The following is a 20,093-nucleotide window of genomic DNA, read 5'->3' on the forward strand; positions in this document are numbered from 1 at the left end:
TTTTTATTATTTAGATTTTTTTGTCTTTGTTCTTCTTTTCCACTTCCAGTAGCAGAGATCTCAATAGTATTTGTCAGCTGTATGGCTTTTTCTGGCCTTTTGCTTCCCTTCCCACATTGTTCTAGTTTAAAGCTCTTCTGATGAGTGTAGCAAGGCGACTTCCAAATACATGTTTTCCAGTCTTCGTAAGGTGCACCCCATCTCTAGCAAGTAGTCCATCGTATAGGTAATTCATTCCGTGATCCAGAAATCCAAATCCTTGTTGACGGCACCATCGACGTAGCCAGTTGTTCACCTGTAGAATCTTATTCCACCTCATTGTTCCATGGCCATCCACTGGGAGGATGGATGAGAAGACCACCTGCGCTCCCAATTCTTTCACTTTCTTGCCTAAGTCTTCAAAGTCACTGCAGATGGTTTCCAGGTCCTTTCTTGCGGTGTCATTTGTCCCCACATGTATTAGCAGGAATGGGTAGTGATCTGTAGGTCTGAAGAGTCTTGATATCCTGTCAGACACATCTTTAATTTTTGCTCCTGGAAGACAACCTCAAGAGAAATGTGCTATGTCTGGTCTGCAGATAGCGGCCTCTGTTCCTCTTAACAGGGAATCCCCCATGACCACCACTCTCCGTTTTTTCTTCACAACATTCTTCTTTCTCCATCCAGGAGGATTCTGAGGGCTTACAAGGTTATTCATTGCTGGCAAAGTCTTATCTTGCTGTATTTCTTCATGGTTCTCCTGTGTGAGAGCCTGGTACTGGTTCCTGAGCAGTATGGGTGCTGACTGCCTCTCGATCCTCCTGCTTCTGTGGGTCACATGCTTCCATTCCTCTGTTTCGTCAGGTGCAGTTCGAATTTCTTCTCTTTCTGAATCATGAAGAGATAATTCTGCTCTGTCTAAGAACTCTTCACCTTCCTTAATGATTTTCAAGGTAGTTAACCTCTCTTCTAGATTTCGCAACTTTTCCTCCAACAGGGACACAAGCTTGCATTTCTGGCATGTGAAGTTTGGCTTTTCCACTGGCAAGTCTGTGAACATGTAGCAGGATATGCAGCTCACCAAATGGCTCCTGGACTCTTCCATGTTCTTATTGTTAATGTTCTGAAAACAGTGAAAAAAGCTTAAAAAAAAAAAAAACTTCAAAATGTTTACCGATGTCCTCTTTTCAGCTCCAACAGCCAAAATCCAGTGTTCTTTGAGCTCGCGGAGACTCTTCACTTACCCCAAAATGCAGTGGGAATATGCAAATTATCTCCTCAGGACTCCTCCCCTGGTTTACCGATGTCCTCTTTTCAGCTCCAACAGCCAAAATCCAGTGTTCTTTGAGCTCGCGGAGACTCTTCACTTACCCCAAAATGCAGTGGGAATATGCAAATTATCTCCTCAGGACTCCTCCCCTGGTTATATATATATCCCAGGTTCTCTTCTGGTTGCTCTACCTGTTCCTCATTCATATCCTATAAGCTTTCATCCATTTGTGCCTGTTGTTACTGGGTAAAGCTCCCAGGGCGGTCATTATTGGTGGAAGTTTGCATTAGAACATGTCAGTCATTAACTTTTGGTATGTTAAGGCCCTGTCACACATAACGAGATTGCTAGCGAGATCGTTATTGCGTCACGGTTTTGGGATCACTGGGGAGCTGTCAAACATGCAGAACTTTCCAATGATCTCGGCCACCCCAGCGATCTAACCAACGATCTCGGCGGTTATTGGGACGCTTTCACACAGTAGCTATTTCAACGATCCACACCTTGATAGGGACTGTACTGTGTCACAAAGACGTGCATAAAATTGCTTTTCCGCGCCCCCTCATCTCCAGTTGGTGGACGCTACTGCATTCAGATTGGGTGGCCTTGGTTTAACACTGCGTCTCCGGTCAGATGGGATCTCTACTGTGTCTCCATTAAAAATGAAAACTCATTTGAGACCCCAAACAATACCTACCTCGCTAAAGATGCCTGATTTCTTCAAAGTGGAGTCACAGCCGGAGAACGCTGGTGGGATCTGAAAAAACAAGGACGCATTAGTGACCACCAATCGGGGACGAGGAGCGCAGAAAAGTCCAATTTATGCACGCCTACATGTCTCAGTTCTGAATCGCTAACGAGGTCGTTGATAAGGTGTCAAATACAGCGATGCACACTGCCCAGCGGGAGCGCAACGACCCAGGAATGGTCCAGGAAGCTTTGTAACGATCAGCGATCTCACAGCAGGGGCCTGATTGTTGCTACCTGTCAGACATAACGAGATCGCTAGCGAGATCGCTATTGCGTCACCAAAATCGTGACTCATTAGCGATCTCGCTAGCGATCTCGTTATGTGTGACGGGGCCTTTACTTAGACATTGATTGTCTATTGTTTGTCAAAGTAAATGCCCCCTCAAGGTCTCCTGGAAACAAATACTAGGCATTGTTCATAAAGCTTAACCCATTAATGCACTCGAGTCATTGGGGTTGTATAGATGAAGCTATAGTGAATAGGTTTTGTCAGTGAGCGTGAGCAACTGAGGGCTGCTCAGTGAGCAAATGTCTCCAACATGGTGCACGGTGTATTCTGGTATAATCTGAGCCGGATAGGAAGTGGCAGTACATGTCCTGTGTTTTAGAGGTGCAATGTCTCCTGTATTCTGCCCTGCCGTATCCTGGGCACCTCTGGCATGTGTCAGTCCTTCTTGAATCACCTAGTAAGCAACAAAGGCACTGGGTGCAGGAGTGAGGGCCCGACTGTATGCTGGGCCCAGGCAGCAGGAATCGCATTGCTCCTCTCCTAATTAGTGTCACTGCACCTATCGCCTGTCGACATACTGTCAGTGAAGGGGCAGTGACTCTTCTATCTACACTCCTAGGGGTTTCGCTTTCCCTGACAGTCGGGCATCCAGTTGACATCTTGTTGGCTTTAGAAGCCGAGGACTCAGACCTGTACCTCACACCTCAGTCACCTAGAAGTGCTGGTCGCATGTACTCATACATCCACCTGAGCGAAGGACTTCTTATAATCTTATGCTACTGCCATGCTGGTGAGTCCATGCATGTGTAAAGCACTTCATTGTATTTCCAGCAATCCATAATCTGTTTTTGGAGCTTCTCCCCTTGTGCGGAGCGTAGAAGCCACATTTACCATATTCCTGGCCGTGCCGCTGACCATTGGTGTTTGTGCTGGCGCTTATGTATGTAGCACTGTGGTCTGCTCCTCTGTGGACTCTGCATGGTATGGGCATGTATTCAGTAAGTAGATCGCCCCTATAGGGGTGTGCATTTATTGAGGTGTCATTTTATAACATCAGTTCATTTGTCTCTGCAGCAAATGCTGACGTCCTGAAAGCCATGGTCGCAGACACATCCGGGGTGGGAGATAACAGCCTGTTTGATCCAGAAAGGTAAGATCTTCACTAATCAATTTATAGATCACAGTTGTGCAATTGTGATGGAAATATTTCTACTTATCTGTAAGATGCCCATACATTTTAAAGTAGTAGCCTTCAAAGACTCCAACCATGCTGGCACCAGAGTATGGGGGAGTGGTGAGCTGTGTAACTGCCTGGCATCCTGCTAGAAAGGACAATGGTGTAACTGCCTAGCATCCTTCTAGAAAGGACAATGGTGTAACTGCCTGGCATCCTGCTAGAAAGTACAATGGTGTAACTGCCTAGCATCCTACTAGAAAGGACAATGGTGTAACTGCCTGGCATCCTTCTGGAAAGGACATGGTGTAACTGCCTGGCATCCTTCTAGAAAGGACATGGTGTAACTGCCTGGCATCCTTCTAGAAAGGACATGGTGTAACTGCCTGGCATCCTTCTAGAAAGGACATGGTGTAACTGCCTGGCATCCTTCTAGAAAGGACATGGTGTAACTGCCTGGCATCCTTCTAGAAAGGACATGGTGTAACTGCCTGGCATCCTTCTAGAAAGGACATGGTGTAACTGCCTGGCATCCTCCTAGAAAGGACTTGGTGTAACTGCCTGGCTTTTTTTTTTGTCTTGTTTACTGTACGGTACAACTGACCTGTCAGTATGATTCCCCAGGTCAGCACGGATTACACAGATATACCAAACATGCATTTTTTGTTTTTTTAAGTGGTAACTTTTTTTCGGTAAAATTAAAAAAAAAATAAAATAAACAAATAAGAAAATGTAAATTGATGCTATTTTCTGACACTTGTAACATTGTGAATTTTTGGCATCTGGGACTGGATGACAATTTTTTTGTTTTTTTGCGCCCTGAGCTGACGTTTTTATTGATACCATTTTTGGGAAAGATGTAATGTCTAGATTTATTTATTTTACTCGCTTATATAATGCATTCATTTCACGAGATCAGCTGTTATTTCATTATGTTGCAGCGGCAAAAAAAAAAAATTATTGCTTTTTGATTTTTTTTTCTCATTATGCCATTTATCAGTCGGGTTAATTTATTTTTATATTTTGATAGATTGGGCTTTTATAAATGCAGCGATACAAAATGTGTGTATTTTTTTTATTTATCTTTCTTCAATACATGTGTATTTTATTTTCAAAAACATTTTTTTTCACTGTATTTTAGTCCCTTTAGGGGACTTAAACCTGCATTTGTCTACTGTACAGTACTGCTGTGTATAGCCACAATCCTGGTGTCCTGTGAATGCCAGCTACAGACTGGCTTGCACATGAGTCATGATGGGCATGGGTGACTTCAGCAGACCTCCGGCCGGCATCACAACCCATTGTCACCTGTTAAATGATGAAAAAAAAACCCCTGTGGTTACTTAATAATAATTTTTATTTTTATAGCGCCAACTTATTCCGCAGCACTTTACAATTTTAGGGGGGGGCTTAAACAGACAAAAAGACATTACCAAATAAGCATAACTCGGATATTAAAAGCAGTGAGGGCCCTGCTTACTTGGTCGCTTGCATAGTACACTGCCTTAGATTTGCGTTGCAGCGTACTATCAATCTCTTATAAAGCCTTTCTTATAGCACAGTAGTGCAAAAATGGCAATGGCAGGGGCTTCAGTAGCCCCCAGCTGCCATAACATCATCATCAGCAAATCTGCAACATCTAAGAGGTTAAACAGCAGCCATTCTGTGCCTTGGATACATAGTCAGAAAATGAAAGATAAAGTCTGCCTCCTAGTGGATGGTTTTGGAAATAATGAGACCATTCAGTGTCATTGGAGGTTTGGACGTTGATTTATTCAATCAGGGTCTATGAGCAGTGTGGGGTAAAATGAGTAGATCTTCAGCACTTTTCCCTGTGGGCTTTTTCTTACAAACCATCTGCTTTTACAGAATTGGTGAAATATTGTTCTACTCCTGTGCTGCACAGGATTTAATACTGGACCTCCAATATAACCCCCATTAACAGAACGGTCTCTGATTAAAATGATCTTACTAGTGATGTAAAATTGATAAACTAATGCTGCTCTATAACATTAGTAATGGGACCAGGATAGTGCAAAAAACAAAAAAAATCATACTGGCCCAGAAGAGGGCGATTCCTAGAAGAGACATTTCAGCTCTTAGGCTGTGTGCACATGCTGCATTTTTGTGGTGTAATTTTGCTGCAAATTTTTATTTTTTTTATTTTTCAAATTAAAAGCTGCTTTTTAATTTAAAAAAACAAAACAAACAAAAAAAAAAGCTGAGATATCAGAAATCTTATGTCCCCCCCCCCCCTCCCAACCTGGAAAGAATTTGAGACCTGCAGCATTTTTTTCAAATGAAAAAGTGAAAAAACAAAACACTACAACTATTCAGGGCTGTGGAGTCTGTAAGTCAAAACTCCGACTCCACAACTCCCTCATACACGGCTCATGTTTAAGAGATAAATTTACTGTAGCACAGATTCATCTCAGCTAAAAGTCTAGACCCTCAGATCAGGAATAGGACAGACATTTATAGGACATCTCATAACTTTCCCAAATTCTTATGAAAAAATATTGCCCACAAACTGCATTGAACTACTGTACCCAAGTTATTATATATTTTCGGAGTCGGTCCATTCTATACCGACTCCCATCAAAATGGGCTCCACAGCCCTACCACTAATTGCGGCACTATCCTTGGATTATCTCCAGGTATCAACGCTGGAGCTCTGCCACTTCTCGCCTATAATGATTTCATTACATTGGTTCCCTAATATCCTGGTCCAGGGTTACTTAGGTAAATACTCAGGGTTTTGGGTCTGGCCATTCTTCCTTGTATACCGATTATCTCATTTTCTTTCAGCCCAACCACCCCAAACACTCCTGTGAGCCCCACATCTCCGATCAGTCCGTCCTCTCCTGATGGGACTCCATCCAAGCACTCGTGTCGTGGGAACCATCTACATACCATTGGGGGAGTGGCTGAGAAACACGTCTGCAGTCGATGCAGCAACAAACGCTGGAACATGATCAGGTCACCACTGAAGCAGAAAGAATCGAAGAAGGCCAGGCAAGGAGCCGTCACCGTCCTTTCTGTAGGAAGGTAATATCTCCATAATCAGTATTTCTGTGTGTTTCTACATAATAGATCTGTCTATTAAACATCAGTCATATATTTGCCATATAGCGTCCAATTTATAGTGCTCTTAAAGGGAATCTGACAGGAGGATTCTCTACAGAGAACAGCAATATGGCTGCATGGGTCCTAGGACATTTATAAAGATATCTGATCTGTAGTGATCCCAGGTGCCAGCGCTGGGAAATTAAGATTTGAAACCACATGTAAATTCAGTGTGCGTTGACCCCTCCCAGTGCATTTTTAGACTAATTTGCATGTGACTACAAAGCTTCACTGTAGCCATGACTGAGCTGCCGCCATGCTTCACTGTAGGCATGACTGAGCTGCTGCCATGCTTCACTGTAGGCATGACTGAGCCGCCGCCATGCTTCCCTGTAGGCGTGACTGAGCCGCCGCCATGCTTCCCTGTAGGCGTGACTGAGCCGCCGCCATGCTTCCCTGTAGGCGTGACTGAGCCGCCGCCATGCTTCCCTGTAGGCGTGACTGAGCCGCCGCCATGCTTCCCTGAAGGCGTGACTGAGCCGCCGCCATGCTTCCCTGAAGGCGTGACTGAGCCGCCGCCATGCTTCCCTGAAGGCGTGACTGAGCCGCCGCCATGCTTCCCTGTAGGCGTGACTGAGCCGCCGCCATGCTTCCCTGTAGGCGTGACTGAGCCGCCGCCATGCTTCCCTGTAGGCGTGACTGAGCCGCCGCCATGCTTCCCTGTAGGCGTGACTGAGCCGCCGCCATGCTTCCCTGTAGGCGTGACTGAGCCGCCGCCATGCTTCCCTGTAGGCGTGACTGAGCCGCCGCCATGCTTCCCTGAAGGCGTGACTGAGCCGCCGCCATGCTTCCCTGAAGGCGTGACTGAGCCGCCGCCATGCTTCCCTGAAGGCGTGACTGAGCCGCCGCCATGCTTCCCTGAAGGCGTGACTGAGCCGCCGCCATGCCTCACTGTAGACAGGGTGTTCTTGTTATGTATGCTTTATTCTCCCACCTTCAGCAATATCTCTGATCCATGGGACTAAAGTTCCAGTTTGGATTCATCACTCCACATAACAAAATCCCAAAACTTCTGCAGCTTTTTTTATATTTGAGTATATTGGAGCTGACATTTCTTGTGCTTTTGTGTCACTAGAGGTGATGTCTTGGAGTTCGGTCATTGAGACAATATTTAGTATGTGCCTTACTGTGCAAACTGAAACCTCAGTGCCTGCTGCCACCAAATCTTGCTGAAGGTCTTTTGCAGTCACTCGAAGGTTTTTGACACTGGTCTTTTCAGGAATCTGGTGCAGTTAACAGCTTCCACTTTCTGCTGTGTCCAGGTAGTGTAGTCAGTGTTCCTAGAACTTGTGAACTCTGCTTACATCTGTATCTTTAGGAACATTTTATTGCCTTTTCTACCTTTTTTGCATCCTTGTGCTTGTTTGCACAAGGCAATAGTCTCTTATCCTTTTGGAGCAGTCTGTGACCGAGCAATATTAGTGAGCTGGAAGCCATTGCCCTTGAGAAATGGGCTAAGATTCCTCAGGAACACTGCCAGAAGCCGGTGTCTGGTTATACATCATGTATGCAGCAGGTTATTACAGCCAGAAGCCGGTGTCTGGTTATACATCATGTATGCAGCAGGTTATTACAGCCAGAAGCTGGTGTCTGGCTATACATCATGTATGCAGCAGGTTATTACAGCCAGAAGCCGGTGTCTGGCTATACATCATGTATGCAGCAGGTTATTACAGCCAGAAGCCGGTGTCTGGCTATACATCATGTATGCAGCAGGTTATTACAGCCAGAAGCTGGTGTCTGGCTATACATCATGTATGCAGCAGGTTATTACAGCCAGACTTGTGTTACTAAATACTAAAGACTCTTATCAAAAAGGGGGGGATAATTCTGAGACGACAGGAGTTATTAAAAGCGTCATTTTGTGATTAATTTGAAGGATTTTCTTGTTATATTCGTTGTACTGAGCTGTTCTCATTATTATTTTTTTGGGTTTATTGTAAACGGCAGAGTCTGTAAATTTTGCTAATAAACCTAATTTGCAATGGGGGATGTGACTAACTTTGATTGCAATGGATGTAATTCTATCCAGTCTAGTCAATAGTCTACGTTGCATACATCGCCAGGTAATGCAGAAAGCCCGCTGATGGTTCGCTACAATGTATCAGTCTGGAGTCCAGGGTAAACATTGCCTACACTGGATACAATTGTAACAAGAGCAGGACTAACAATAGGTTCACTGCTTCTGAATGTTAAAAATAAATAATGTCTTGATTAATGTCAAACGTTTTTAAAATTGGAAATGGATTAAAACAAAGTAAAAGATAAAGTTGTAAAAGCTTTGAGATGTTCATTGTTTTATTTGCAAAATGTAACTTCAGAAAAATGTAATTAATAATGCACATTGAGCTGCAGGTAATACATCCATATGATTCATTCTGCGTCTGTGTCTTACTTTTGCCTTATGCCTATGAGTAGTGTTGAGCATTCCGATACTGAAATATCGGGTATCGGCCGATATTCGCGGTATCGGAATTCCGATACTTAATTCCGATACTTTTACAATATCGAATACCGGAATCGGAAGTTCCCATAATGCCTGCGCTCTGCAGTGTCTCTGAAGGATGACAAGCTGGATGGCAGCGCTCAGCTGAGATCCAGCCTGTCATCAGAATGCCATCCCAGCGTGAGAGAATTCTCCTGATTGTTTAAAAGCCGGCGGGCGGTAAAAAGCCGCCAGCTTTTAAACAATCACACAGCCCCATACTGCTTCCCCGCAGCCTCCCACCCCGATCCTCCGCTCCCCTCGCCACCTCCCATCCCGATCGTAAGTTAGGACCGGGCGGGGAGCACAGCACCAAGGAGCGGGGAGCGAAGGACCCGGGCGGGGAAGCCGGCAGTGAAAAGACTTCACCGCCGGCTTTCCCGTTCTGTGCTGCGCTTTCCCGCCGGATATTTCAAATGAACAGCTGAGGTATCAGGTGATGCCGATCAGCTGTTCATTTGAAGTCGCCGCGGTGCCCTCAGAGGGTTCATGTGAGTTCATACTTGACTGCATGAACTCACATGAACTTTCCCACGGTCGCACAGGTCAGCCTCACCTCCCAGACCCGTCATGATTGGTGTGTGTGGGGTGTCTGTGCTATGTCTGCGGTTGTGCGCGGTGTCTGTGCGATGTGTGCGCGGTGTCTGTGCGATGTCTGGGGGTGTGTGCGGTGTCTGTGCGATGTGTGCGGTGTCTGTGCGATGTCTGCGGGTGTGTGCGTGCAGGCAGACATAGGCCGATGTGACACTACTACTCCCATCGGCCTATGTCTGTCCTCCGTCCACTCGTGCCAGCAGGATCAGCTCGATGGGAGCAGTAGTTCCCATCAGCCTGATCCTGCTATATAAATTGCCCTACTGTGTCCCCAATAAATGTTAAATACATGTCATTGGTGGCCAGTGGTTACCTAAAAGAAATTAGTTCATACATTACCTGTCCCCGCCGATCGCCACCTAAAATAAAGTAAAAAATAAAAAACTACACCTATACTCACCTAGACACCTAATTCCCCGAAGCCATCGATCTCCTGTAATAAAATATAAAATAATAAACCACAACCTTATCCTTACCCCTCCGTAGTAGTCCACGAGTGTCCCACAAAGATCTCCAGTTCAGAGCAGCCACATAGAACGTGACCGCTCTGAACCGCTGCCGCCGCTAGAATGACGGGGCCGTAAAGCAGCTCCATCATTGCATGAGCGGGTTCACCGGAGTTCAGGCAGCGCTGCTCCGGTTAGCTCCTTTACGGCCCCGCTGTACCGTGAGAAATTCCCACGGTACAGCAGTGCCGTAAAGGAGGTCTCCGGAGCTGCGCTGACTGAATGCACTCCGGTGACCTCAGTCAGTGGCTCCCGCTGCCGGGAGCGGACGTGTTCCCGGCAGCGTGAGCTTACAGCAGCCATGCACAGCTGTCACCATCTCCAGATGTGACAGCTGTGCATGGGAGATCAGCGCAGGAACGTGGACAGGTAACTATTTTTTTTTAGTAAACTAAGAATTAAATAAAATGGTGTGGTTTATTTCAAATAAATTATTTTTTTCTGGGTGTAGTGTGTTTTTTCTTTTTAACACTTTGTAGGTTAGTAATAGGGGTGTCTTATAGACGCCCATCATTACTAACCTGGGCTTCATGGCAGCTGGCGCTGACATGAACCCCACCACTATTACCCCCTGCCACCGCACCAGGGCAGCGTGGAAGAGCGAGGCTAAGCGCCAGAATTGGCGCATCCTATGGATGCGCCATTTCTGGGGCGGCTGACGGCTGGTGTTTCTAGCCTGGGAGGGGGCCAATATTCATGGCACCCTTCCTGGGCTATTAATATCAGCCCCCAGCTTTCTGCCTAGCCTTTGCTAGCTATTAAAATAGGGGGGACCCCACGTCATTTTTTTTGGGGGGTCCCCCATTTTAATAGCTAGTAAAGGCTAGGTATTCAGCTGGGGGCTGATATTAGTAGTCTGGGAAGATCCGTGGGTTTTACCCCCTTCCCAGGCTTCAAACATCTTCCCCAGCCGTCTGCTTAACCTCCGCTAGAGCCTAAAATTATGGGGGATCCCACGCCAATTTTTTTTTAAATAAATCCTTTATTTTAACACTAAATGATATTTGATGAGTTAATAAAGATGCAGTCCCTAAATTATTATTTATTTTTTAATTAATTTTTCCCAAAAATTTTGACGTGGGCTTTGCCATATTTTTGTATGCCAGCCAGGTACAGCATCCAGCTTCTATGAACGCGCCATTTTCCGGGGCGGCTGCGGACTGCAATTTGCAGCGGGTGGGGCCCAGAAAGCTTGGGTCTCCCTGCGCTGCGGATTCCAGCCCCCAGCTGCCTAGTTGTACCTGGCTGGACACAAATATAGTGCAAAGCCCCACGTCAATTTTTTTTAAATTATTTCAGAAAATTCATGAAATAATTTAAAAAAAATTGATGTGGGGCTTCGTCCTATATTTGTGTCCAGCCAGGTACAGCAGGCAGGAACGGGCTGCCCCCAACCACCAGCTGCCTATTTGTACCTAGCCGGACACAACAATATAGGGAAGCCCTTTTTTTCTTAATTATTTCATGAATTTCATGAAATTAAAAAAAAAAATACGTGGGGCTTCGTCCTGTTTTTGTGTCCAGCCAGGTACAACTAGGCAGCTGGGGGCTGGAATCTGCAGCGCAGGGAGGCCCAAGCTTTCTGGGCCCCACCCGCTGCAAATTGCAGTCCGCAGCCACCCCGGAAAATGGCGCGTTCATAGAAGCGCCATCTTCTGGCGCTGTACCCAACTCATCCAGGGCCCTGGTGCGGTGGCTCACTGGGTAATAAAGGGGTTAAGGCCAGCTTGGCATTATCAGCTGGCCCTAAGCCCGAAATTCATGGGGTCACGCCAATATTAGACATGACCACCATGAATTTCTAGTAAAGTATTTAAAAAAAAACACAACACCCAGAATAAAGTCCTTTAATTGAAATAAAGACACAATTCTTTATTGTTCTAAATTAAACTATACTTACCATCACACCCATTCCAGCTGAAGCCAACGATCTCCTGCAATAAAAGAAAAATAATAAACCAACATCATCCTTACCTTCCCATGGATCCCACGACAGCTTCAGCTCTGCTACATCGAGATGACAGGCTGGACCGCAGCAGAACGCTGCCATCCAGCCTGTCATCCCGCAGACACTGAGAAGCGCAGGCTTGCTTGCGCTCTTTAGTGTCTCTCTGTGACGGCATAAAGATGAGCCGAGTTCATGTCCAATGAACTCAGCTCACCTCATGCACGTCACTGACGGCGTGGGAAAATTCTCCTGCACTCAGCGCTTCAGCGTGAGAATTCTCCCACGCTGTCAGTGACGTACATGAAGTGAGCTGAGTTCATTGGACATGAGCTCACCTCATGCACGTCACTGACAGCGTGGGGAAATTCTCACGCTGAAGCGCTGAGTGCAGGAGAATTTTCCCACGCTGTCAGTGACGTGCATGAGGTGAGGTCATGTCCAATGAACTCGGCTCACCTCATGCACGTCACTGACAGCGTGGGAAAATTCTCCTGCACTCAGCGCTTCAGCGTGCGAATTCTCCCACGCTGTCAGTGACGTGCATGAGGTGAGCCGAGTTCATTGTCGGCTCATCTTTATGCTGTCACAGAGAGACACTGAGGAGCGCAAGCAAGCCTGCGCTTCTCAGTGTCTGCGGGATGACAGGCTGGATGGCAGCGTTCTGCTGCGGTCCAGCCTGTCATCTCAATGTAGCAGAACTGAAGCTGTCCTGGGAACCATGGAAAGGTAAGGATGAGGTTGCTTTATTATTTTTCTTTTATTGCAGGAGATCGTTGGCTTCAGCTGGAATGGGCGTGATGGTAAGTAAGGTTTAATTGAGAACAATAAAGAATTGTGTGTTTATTTCAATTAAAGGACTTTATTCTGTGTGTTTGTGTTTTTTTTTAACTTTGACTATGGGGTTAGTAATGGGGGTGTCTTATAGACGCCTCTCCATTACTAACCTGGGCTTGATGTCAGCTGGCATCAACCCCAGCCCTATTACCCCACTGCCACCGCTACAGGGCAGTGGGAAGAGCGAGGCTAAGTGCCAGAATTGGCGCATCCTATGGATGCGCCATTTCTGGGGCGGCTGACGGCTGGTGTTTCTAGCCTGGGAGGGGGCCAATATTCATGGCACCCTTCCTGGGCTATTAATATCAGCCCCCAGCTGTCTGCCTAGCCTTTGCTAGCTATTAAATTAGGGGGGACCCCACGTCATTTTTTGGGGGGGGGGTCCCCGATTTTAATAGCTAGTAAGGGCTAGCTATTCAGCTGGGGGCTGATATTAGTAGCCTGGGAAGCTCCGTGGGTATTACCCCCTTCCCAGGCTTCAAACATCTGCCACAGCTGTCTGCTTAACCTCCGCTAGAGACTAAAATTAAGGGGAACCCCACGCCAATTTTTTTTAAATAAATCCTTTATTTTAACACTAAATGACAAGTACAGTAATCAACACTGTCACTGTACTTCATATATATGTGACTGACATGTTTCTATCTATCTAATCTATGTGTGATTCTCTATTCCTTCTATTCTAAATTGTCGGGTACCGCTGCTGAATTGCCGGCCGGCTTTTTTAAAGAGACGGTGCATGAAAACACTATTATTTTTTTAAATAAATCCTTTACACTAAATGACAAGTACAGTAAGCAACACTGTCACTGTACTTCTTATATATGTGACTGACATGTTTCTATCTATCTAATCTATGTGTGATGCTCTATTCTTTCTGTTGTAAATTGTCGGGTACCGGTGTATGCCGCTGATGAATTGCCGGCTTTTCGCATAATACATTCTACATTATTCTTAGTTGTTTTACTTCATGTAGAATTAACCTCCAATGAAAGAAAGGGTTTATTTTCATTCCGATATTTGTGTCCCATTGACTTGCATTGGTTTCCGGTATCGGAATCGGCGATATCCGATACTTTTTGAGTATCGGTCCGATCCAATCCGATACGATATTTCCTGATATCGGAAGGTATCGCTCAACACTACCTATGAGCAAAGCACCCTGTTCTGCACACAGGTTTCCACTAGATGGCGCCCGCAGATGAATCTATAAGCAGTGACTGCCCTCTAGTGGACACTTGTGAACACACAGCTTTACCCTTTGTAAAACTTCTCTTGTATAATTGGCAATAATTTAATTATTATTTTTTTTTTTTTTGCAGGCTAGTCTGTCTCAAGTTTTAGCTCAAATTTTGGATCTTGTCTAAATCATTATTCAAATTAAATTCTGATTAAACAGTGTACAATCAGATTAACCTGGTCTGTCCCATGCACATTAGACTTATACCGGTTACGCCTGCAAATATCTATGGATTTGTCCGACACCCTAATGAGTATGGGGGTGCTGACAAACTGTCATGGAAGATGTCAATTGCACGTGTCTGACTTTGGCAATTACGATGTTCTCTTGGATAAGCCACCGGCAGAGATGTGTGTCGACGACTTTTTCACAGAGGACCCGAGTGCTAGCCCAAACGAGCGCTCCTGTGTATGGGCGAGACAGCCGCGATGGCTTTTGGCTGGATGATTGGCCGACCTCCAGCTAATATGCATGGCCGACGTTAGTAATCTGGGTGCTTTGCTGTAGGCATTCTTATCTAGCCATTTGTGGCCAGTGGATCCGATTGCATTGACTTGTCCAGCCTGCACACGGTGAACTCTAGCCTTATGTATTTGGCCATGTTCCTGAATATAATTTTTTTTTCTTCTGACAAATCTATGGTTTCTGTTCATTGCATGTGCAGGTTCAGAGTCACAAAGGTAGAGCCAAAGTCTAAAGAAAGGAAACGTTTAATGTCTGATGGAACAGAAGCCACAAATGGTGACGTACCTTCCACACCAGTCAGTGTGGACACCAGGCAACGAAGCGGCACCGAGACAGGGGTAAGGAAACCCAGGCAGTCAGTGCGCCCTTCTATAGTGGAGTGCTACACTGCAAGGCAAGAGGATAGGCTGGCCTATAAGTTCAGCTAGACAGGAAGTCTGTTAGCATAAGAAGACTGTTCACACCAAGCACAGACACTCGGTGCTCCATTGGTTTGGCTGAGCAGTTCAGTGCACCTTCCCACCTATTGTTTCCCCTCTATCGCCGCCCTCTTTTCTTTGATTGACAGCTTCAGCTATACAGGAGCCAGATGGGGGTGGAGATGGATGGAAAATGAGTAGGTTCAGAGGATGCACTGAACTGCTATACCATGGGTACACAGAGCGGCTGTGCTTGGTTTGAGCAGTTATTTTGGGCTGGTAGTCCCTTTAATACATACAGTTTTTATATCTATACTCCACAGAATAAACACTTTTTTTTTTATCTACTTTTTCCTTTCGTAATTCTTGGCATATATCTTTTGAAAAGCACATCAGTCTGTATATCGCACAGATATTGGGATGATGAGATATTAAAGAGCTATAGATTTAATGTATTAAAGGGGTTGTCCGGCCTTGGGGTACAAGTCTGCAGTTACTCCATGTGACTTGTATGTGGTGTGGTGTATGTGGCGGGTATGTGATTTGCACACATGATCACATGCCGACTAGACCTGCGCGGCCTCGCTCAATGCAAGTGTATTGAGCGAGGTTGGGCAAGTCTAGTCAGACTGTGGCCGGGAGTATGCAAAGCACATACTTCCGGTCACATGACCGCCTCTCCTGCCACCGGAGAATCCTCACAGTGTATGCGATGTGAGGATTTAAAAGTCTGCAGTCACAGAATACAAGTCTGCACTTGTTCTAAGGTTGTACGACCCCTTTAAGTAATGCAATACCTTCATAAACCACCTTCAGGAGAACAGCTGCCTTCACTCCAGATAATAAAGTAATAATGTAGAATTAACATCATTCTGGTGAGTGACCAGTCCTCTTCAACATGCTGTGGCAGTGGATTTAATATTACGGAGGAGCGTTCCTTGCCCACTTCTAATCCCTGATGTGCACATAAACAGTCAGTTTTGCAGATTATGTATACTATTTATTATATATATGATTTCACAAAGAGTTGCGATGTCTGCTCAGTAATCTGCAGTGCTTCCATTTCTTTGTTCTGTGCTTTAAGCAGTGATTGAGAGACCTAAAGCTTTATATGTCTGTCTTCATTGCAGAATCGGAGCTCGGTGGACACCTGAAGTGTGAGCGTAAGTGATACTTTCTGCTGTAGTTTTTAGCTGTCAAACTTTCCATGATGAGTTGACCTCAGGCATTCTGCTTACTACTTCTGAATGTCCATAGCGCCATCATATGTGCGAGCTTATAACCTAGAGGGAAATACATCCTGCAGCCACTGTGCAAGAGAGTACAACGCTGGACAACGGACATGGAGAAATGGCACAACACGCCGGGTAGTACAGTTGTCAGGGCCACATGCAGAGGGCATCGTGAATTGGTCATATCCATTTAATTATGACGTGTGCATGGTCCTCGCTGATTGCCGGACGGGAGTGCGTACAGGTCTGGCTCGCCGTCCCTTAACGAGTGCGGGGACAAGCTTAAAGGGATTTTTCCAATCTCAAAGATCATATCCCAATATGTAGTAGGTGTAATAGTAATAACATTAGCAAATTCCTCCAATTAGAAATGTAGTATAGTTCTTCTGATAAGCTATGTCGCTTACCCCATATGCTGGGCACTGTTTAGGCACACCAGGGGCTCTGCAAGCGTGTCTTGGCATCCACTCTCGATTCCAGCCAATTTTGTGTTCAAAACGTCAAATGGCACTCCTTCCATTCCCAGCCTACATGGCGTCCGCTAATTATTGGCACTCTTTCCCTTCCAAGCCCTGCTGTGTACCCAAACAGTAGTTTTCCTCCACATATTGGGTATCGGTGAAATTGCACAACAAATTTTGGGCCCCATTTTTTTCCTCTTACTCTTGTGAAAGTAAAAAAAAAAAATTAAGCCTAAAGTAAAATTTTTGTTAAAAAAAAAGTTAAATGTTATATTTTTTCCTTCCACATTCCATTAATTCCTGTGAAGCAGCTGAAGGGTTAATAAACTTCTTGAATGTGGTTTTGAGCACTTTGAGGGGTGCAGTTTTTAGAATGGTGTCACTTTTGGGTATTTTCTATCATAAAGACCTCTCAAAGTGACTTCAAATGTGATGTGGTCCCTAAAAAAAATGGTGTTGTAAATTATGTTGGAAAATGGAGAGATCGCTGGTCAACTTTTAACCCTTTATAACGTTCTACCAAAAAAAAAAAAATTGTGCTGATGTAAAGTAGACATGTGGGAAATGTTATTTATTACCTATTTTGTGTGACATATCTCTCTCATTCAAGGGCATAAAAATTTGAAGTTTGAAAATTGCTAAATTTTTCAACATTTTTGCCAAATTTCTGTTTTTTTCTCAAACAAACGCAAATCGTATTGAACAAATTTTACCACAATCATGAAGTACAATATGTCACGATAAAACAATCTCCGAATCAGGGGGATCCGTTGAAGCGATCGAGAGTAATTACCTCATAAAGTAACGGTAGTCAGAATTGTAAAATTTGGAAGGTGAAAACAGGCCTGGGTGAAGGGGTTTAAAAAATCTATCTTTTTTTTAATTTAAACTTTGTAGTTGTGTAAGGATCTTTCGTTCCATGGTGCGCTTCATTCTATTGCTCGCCATACTACTTTACCATCACACTACTGTATTTCAATTCCCTTTTACATCTTCATCTGGTGTCAGCAGAACGTCTGAGCCCGTCCATCTGTGAAATGACTTGACATGCTTCTTCCCTGCTCTGCGTAACATAACTGGTCCCCTGGCCCTCTGTAGTCCGGTCATTTCACACATCCCCGCTATCGGGCATCACGGTTTACAGCCTGTTAATGTGACAGCACACAGCCCGGCACTGCGCTCTCCGAAAGCTGCAAGTTCCCTGAATGTCACGCATCTTGTGACGCTTCTTATAGCTATTTCACAGGAGGCAAATAATGTCAGCGTTCCCGCAGGAGCGTGTGATGAAAATTCATTTTATTATATGTATGGAAGTGGCTCCAGGGGAAATGCTTATGTTACAAAAGGGGATGCGTTACATGGTGCATGCATGGCGCAGGCAGCGCATCGGCTAAACCCAACCTTTTGTTTTTCTTGCAGTTTTCCCATCGTGATTGGTGGCATTTTATTAATCTGAGAAGACCGTGAAGCTGAGATTTTATTGAGCGTACTGAAGCCGAGGTGTCCAGGTGCCCGGCCTGTGTTCAGAACACATCCGACTCTCACAAATCCGGATTTTGTATAATTTTTAGCAGAAAGCTTCTGTACAGGAACGCCAGTTTTTACTTCTGTATATAAAAGCTGTATACTAGGATAACACTACATGTACATAAATTTATCCGAACTAGATCTGGAGTAATAGAGTATTTTTATAGTAGACATAGTTCATGCTCATATCCCCATGACAGGCTTCTCGATATGAAATGACGGCTGTTTTAGACTTTTGAGGAGGAAAAAAAAAAAGAATAAAGCTGCTGCACTGTAAAGGATAATCATGTCATAGGAGTGCTCCTTACAATGCAGGATTGGTGATGGGATATGTTATGTAAAAATCTACCTTACCTGTTCACCCCCTTAGTTTTAGAATAGGGATCACACACATTTTGACAACTTGTTTTTTTTTTTATTTGTGCATTTTTTGCTTGGGTCTTTTTTTTGTTTTTAGCGGCATGGTGTTCAGAGAGTGGTGTTTCCGCTGCGACCGGACAATCAGTAAAGTTGATCTAAGCACCGCTTTGGGGTAGCGGTGTGCAGTGTTCAAACCTTTGTTATGTGTGCATAATCATACCCCCTCCCCCTCATCCAATTGTCTGAACGGGAATATTTTCCAATCACAATACATAGATCTCAGTTCACCATAATTACCAAGGATTGCTTCTCAGGGCTAACAGCACTGACAAGTAGGATGTTGCATAAGTATCCACTAAAATATATCAACTTTGTTATTAAAACAAATGCTGTGACCGGGAATATTATTCACTTCTCCTGTGTTCGGGTCTCTTTGGGAGTCGAACTCTCATCTCCATGTTCACAGGCAGCAGCCCTATCTATGAGCCACAGCTCCCCACTGACTATAAAGAGAGGACTGATACTGTCTATGACAAAGATGGACATCAAAGCAAAGGGAATCAGTGGGGGTCAAAATGAAATACAAAATGTCTGAGTGGTAACTTTCTTCAGTAGGTCACCATTCCACGCCTCCCAGGCCCTGCATGCTCCTGAATGATTGACAGATTGGGCCGGCGGCTTAGAATTGTGCGCTCTGCCCTTCAGTAAGCGGAGGTAGCTTTCCTCTGCAACATCGGGGGTGCACAGGAGTAATGAAGCTGGCCAAATCAAGCACTTACACTATCTTTGGTATAGAGCTTTTAAGTGTTGCTTTCCTTGCCTAGGAGACCTGACACTTCTGATAGACTACACACACACATCTTGTAACCTAGGCAGGGAGCTGTAAACTATAGAATTAAGTTCTAAACTATAGAATTAAGTTCCTTTAATTCTAAAGAACGAAGAGGATTTTATAAAAACATTGCAATTACAAAGTTGCTTGTTTTTATACACACTTTGTAGTTTGACCCATTTATAATATTGAGAAATCTTGCAAGCACTAGGTAACTCACCAAGACTCTGACAGTTCAGGCATCTCCTGACAAAGCTTTCAGGTGAAACTCGTGTAGTGGCTCTGGTTTATTGAACAGTCAGTGTTGGTGACTTATCTGGTCCTTGAATTATAGGACTATTATGCTCGAGTGTTCTGATGGAGTTAAGCTTTTTGTAGCAGAGTAGTTACATTTGTACTTGGACTTTTTCTGTTGTTTGAACTACCACTTAGGCCTCATTCAGCCATTTTTTTTTCTTACATGTCATTGTTTTGGATTAGATTTTCATCACTCTTTGGTCCTTATGTCTGTTTTTACTATCTATACAAAAAGGAAAAAAATCCATGCGTCTCCAACCCATTAAATAGGAATAATCTGACAGCCCTCAGATGTCTCTTTTTTGCCTTTTTTTTTTTTTTTTTGTATGTTTTTTTTTTTTTCATGAATGCATTGAGTTGAATGG

General features: G+C 44.6%; 1 protein-coding gene across 2 annotated transcripts in view; it reads left to right on the forward strand.

Annotated features, from left to right (window-relative positions):
* RELL1 (RELT like 1) overlaps positions 1-18,523 on the forward strand; it is a 57,107-nt gene extending 38,584 nt beyond the window's left edge. The window contains exons 4-9 of one of the 2 annotated variants that reach the window (XM_073646219.1): positions 2,848-3,018; positions 3,303-3,378; positions 6,211-6,450; positions 14,800-14,938; positions 16,150-16,182; positions 18,132-18,523. In XM_073646219.1, coding sequence (XP_073502320.1) covers positions 2,848-3,018; positions 3,303-3,378; positions 6,211-6,450; positions 14,800-14,938; positions 16,150-16,173 — 650 coding nt within the window. In that variant the 3' untranslated portion in view covers positions 16,174-16,182; positions 18,132-18,523. The remainder of the gene's footprint in view (positions 1-2,847; positions 3,019-3,302; positions 3,379-6,210; positions 6,451-14,799; positions 14,939-16,149; positions 16,183-18,131) is intronic. The other variant, XM_073646226.1, reaches the window with a different exon arrangement.
* Positions 18,524-20,093: the final 1,570 nt, after the last annotated feature.

Source organism: Phyllobates terribilis, unplaced genomic scaffold (genome assembly GCF_046119375.1).
Source record: "Phyllobates terribilis strain yellow unplaced genomic scaffold, ASM4611937v1 Scaffold_1__5_contigs__length_1240528914, whole genome shotgun sequence".
Lineage (NCBI taxonomy): Eukaryota > Metazoa > Chordata > Amphibia > Anura > Dendrobatidae > Phyllobates > Phyllobates terribilis.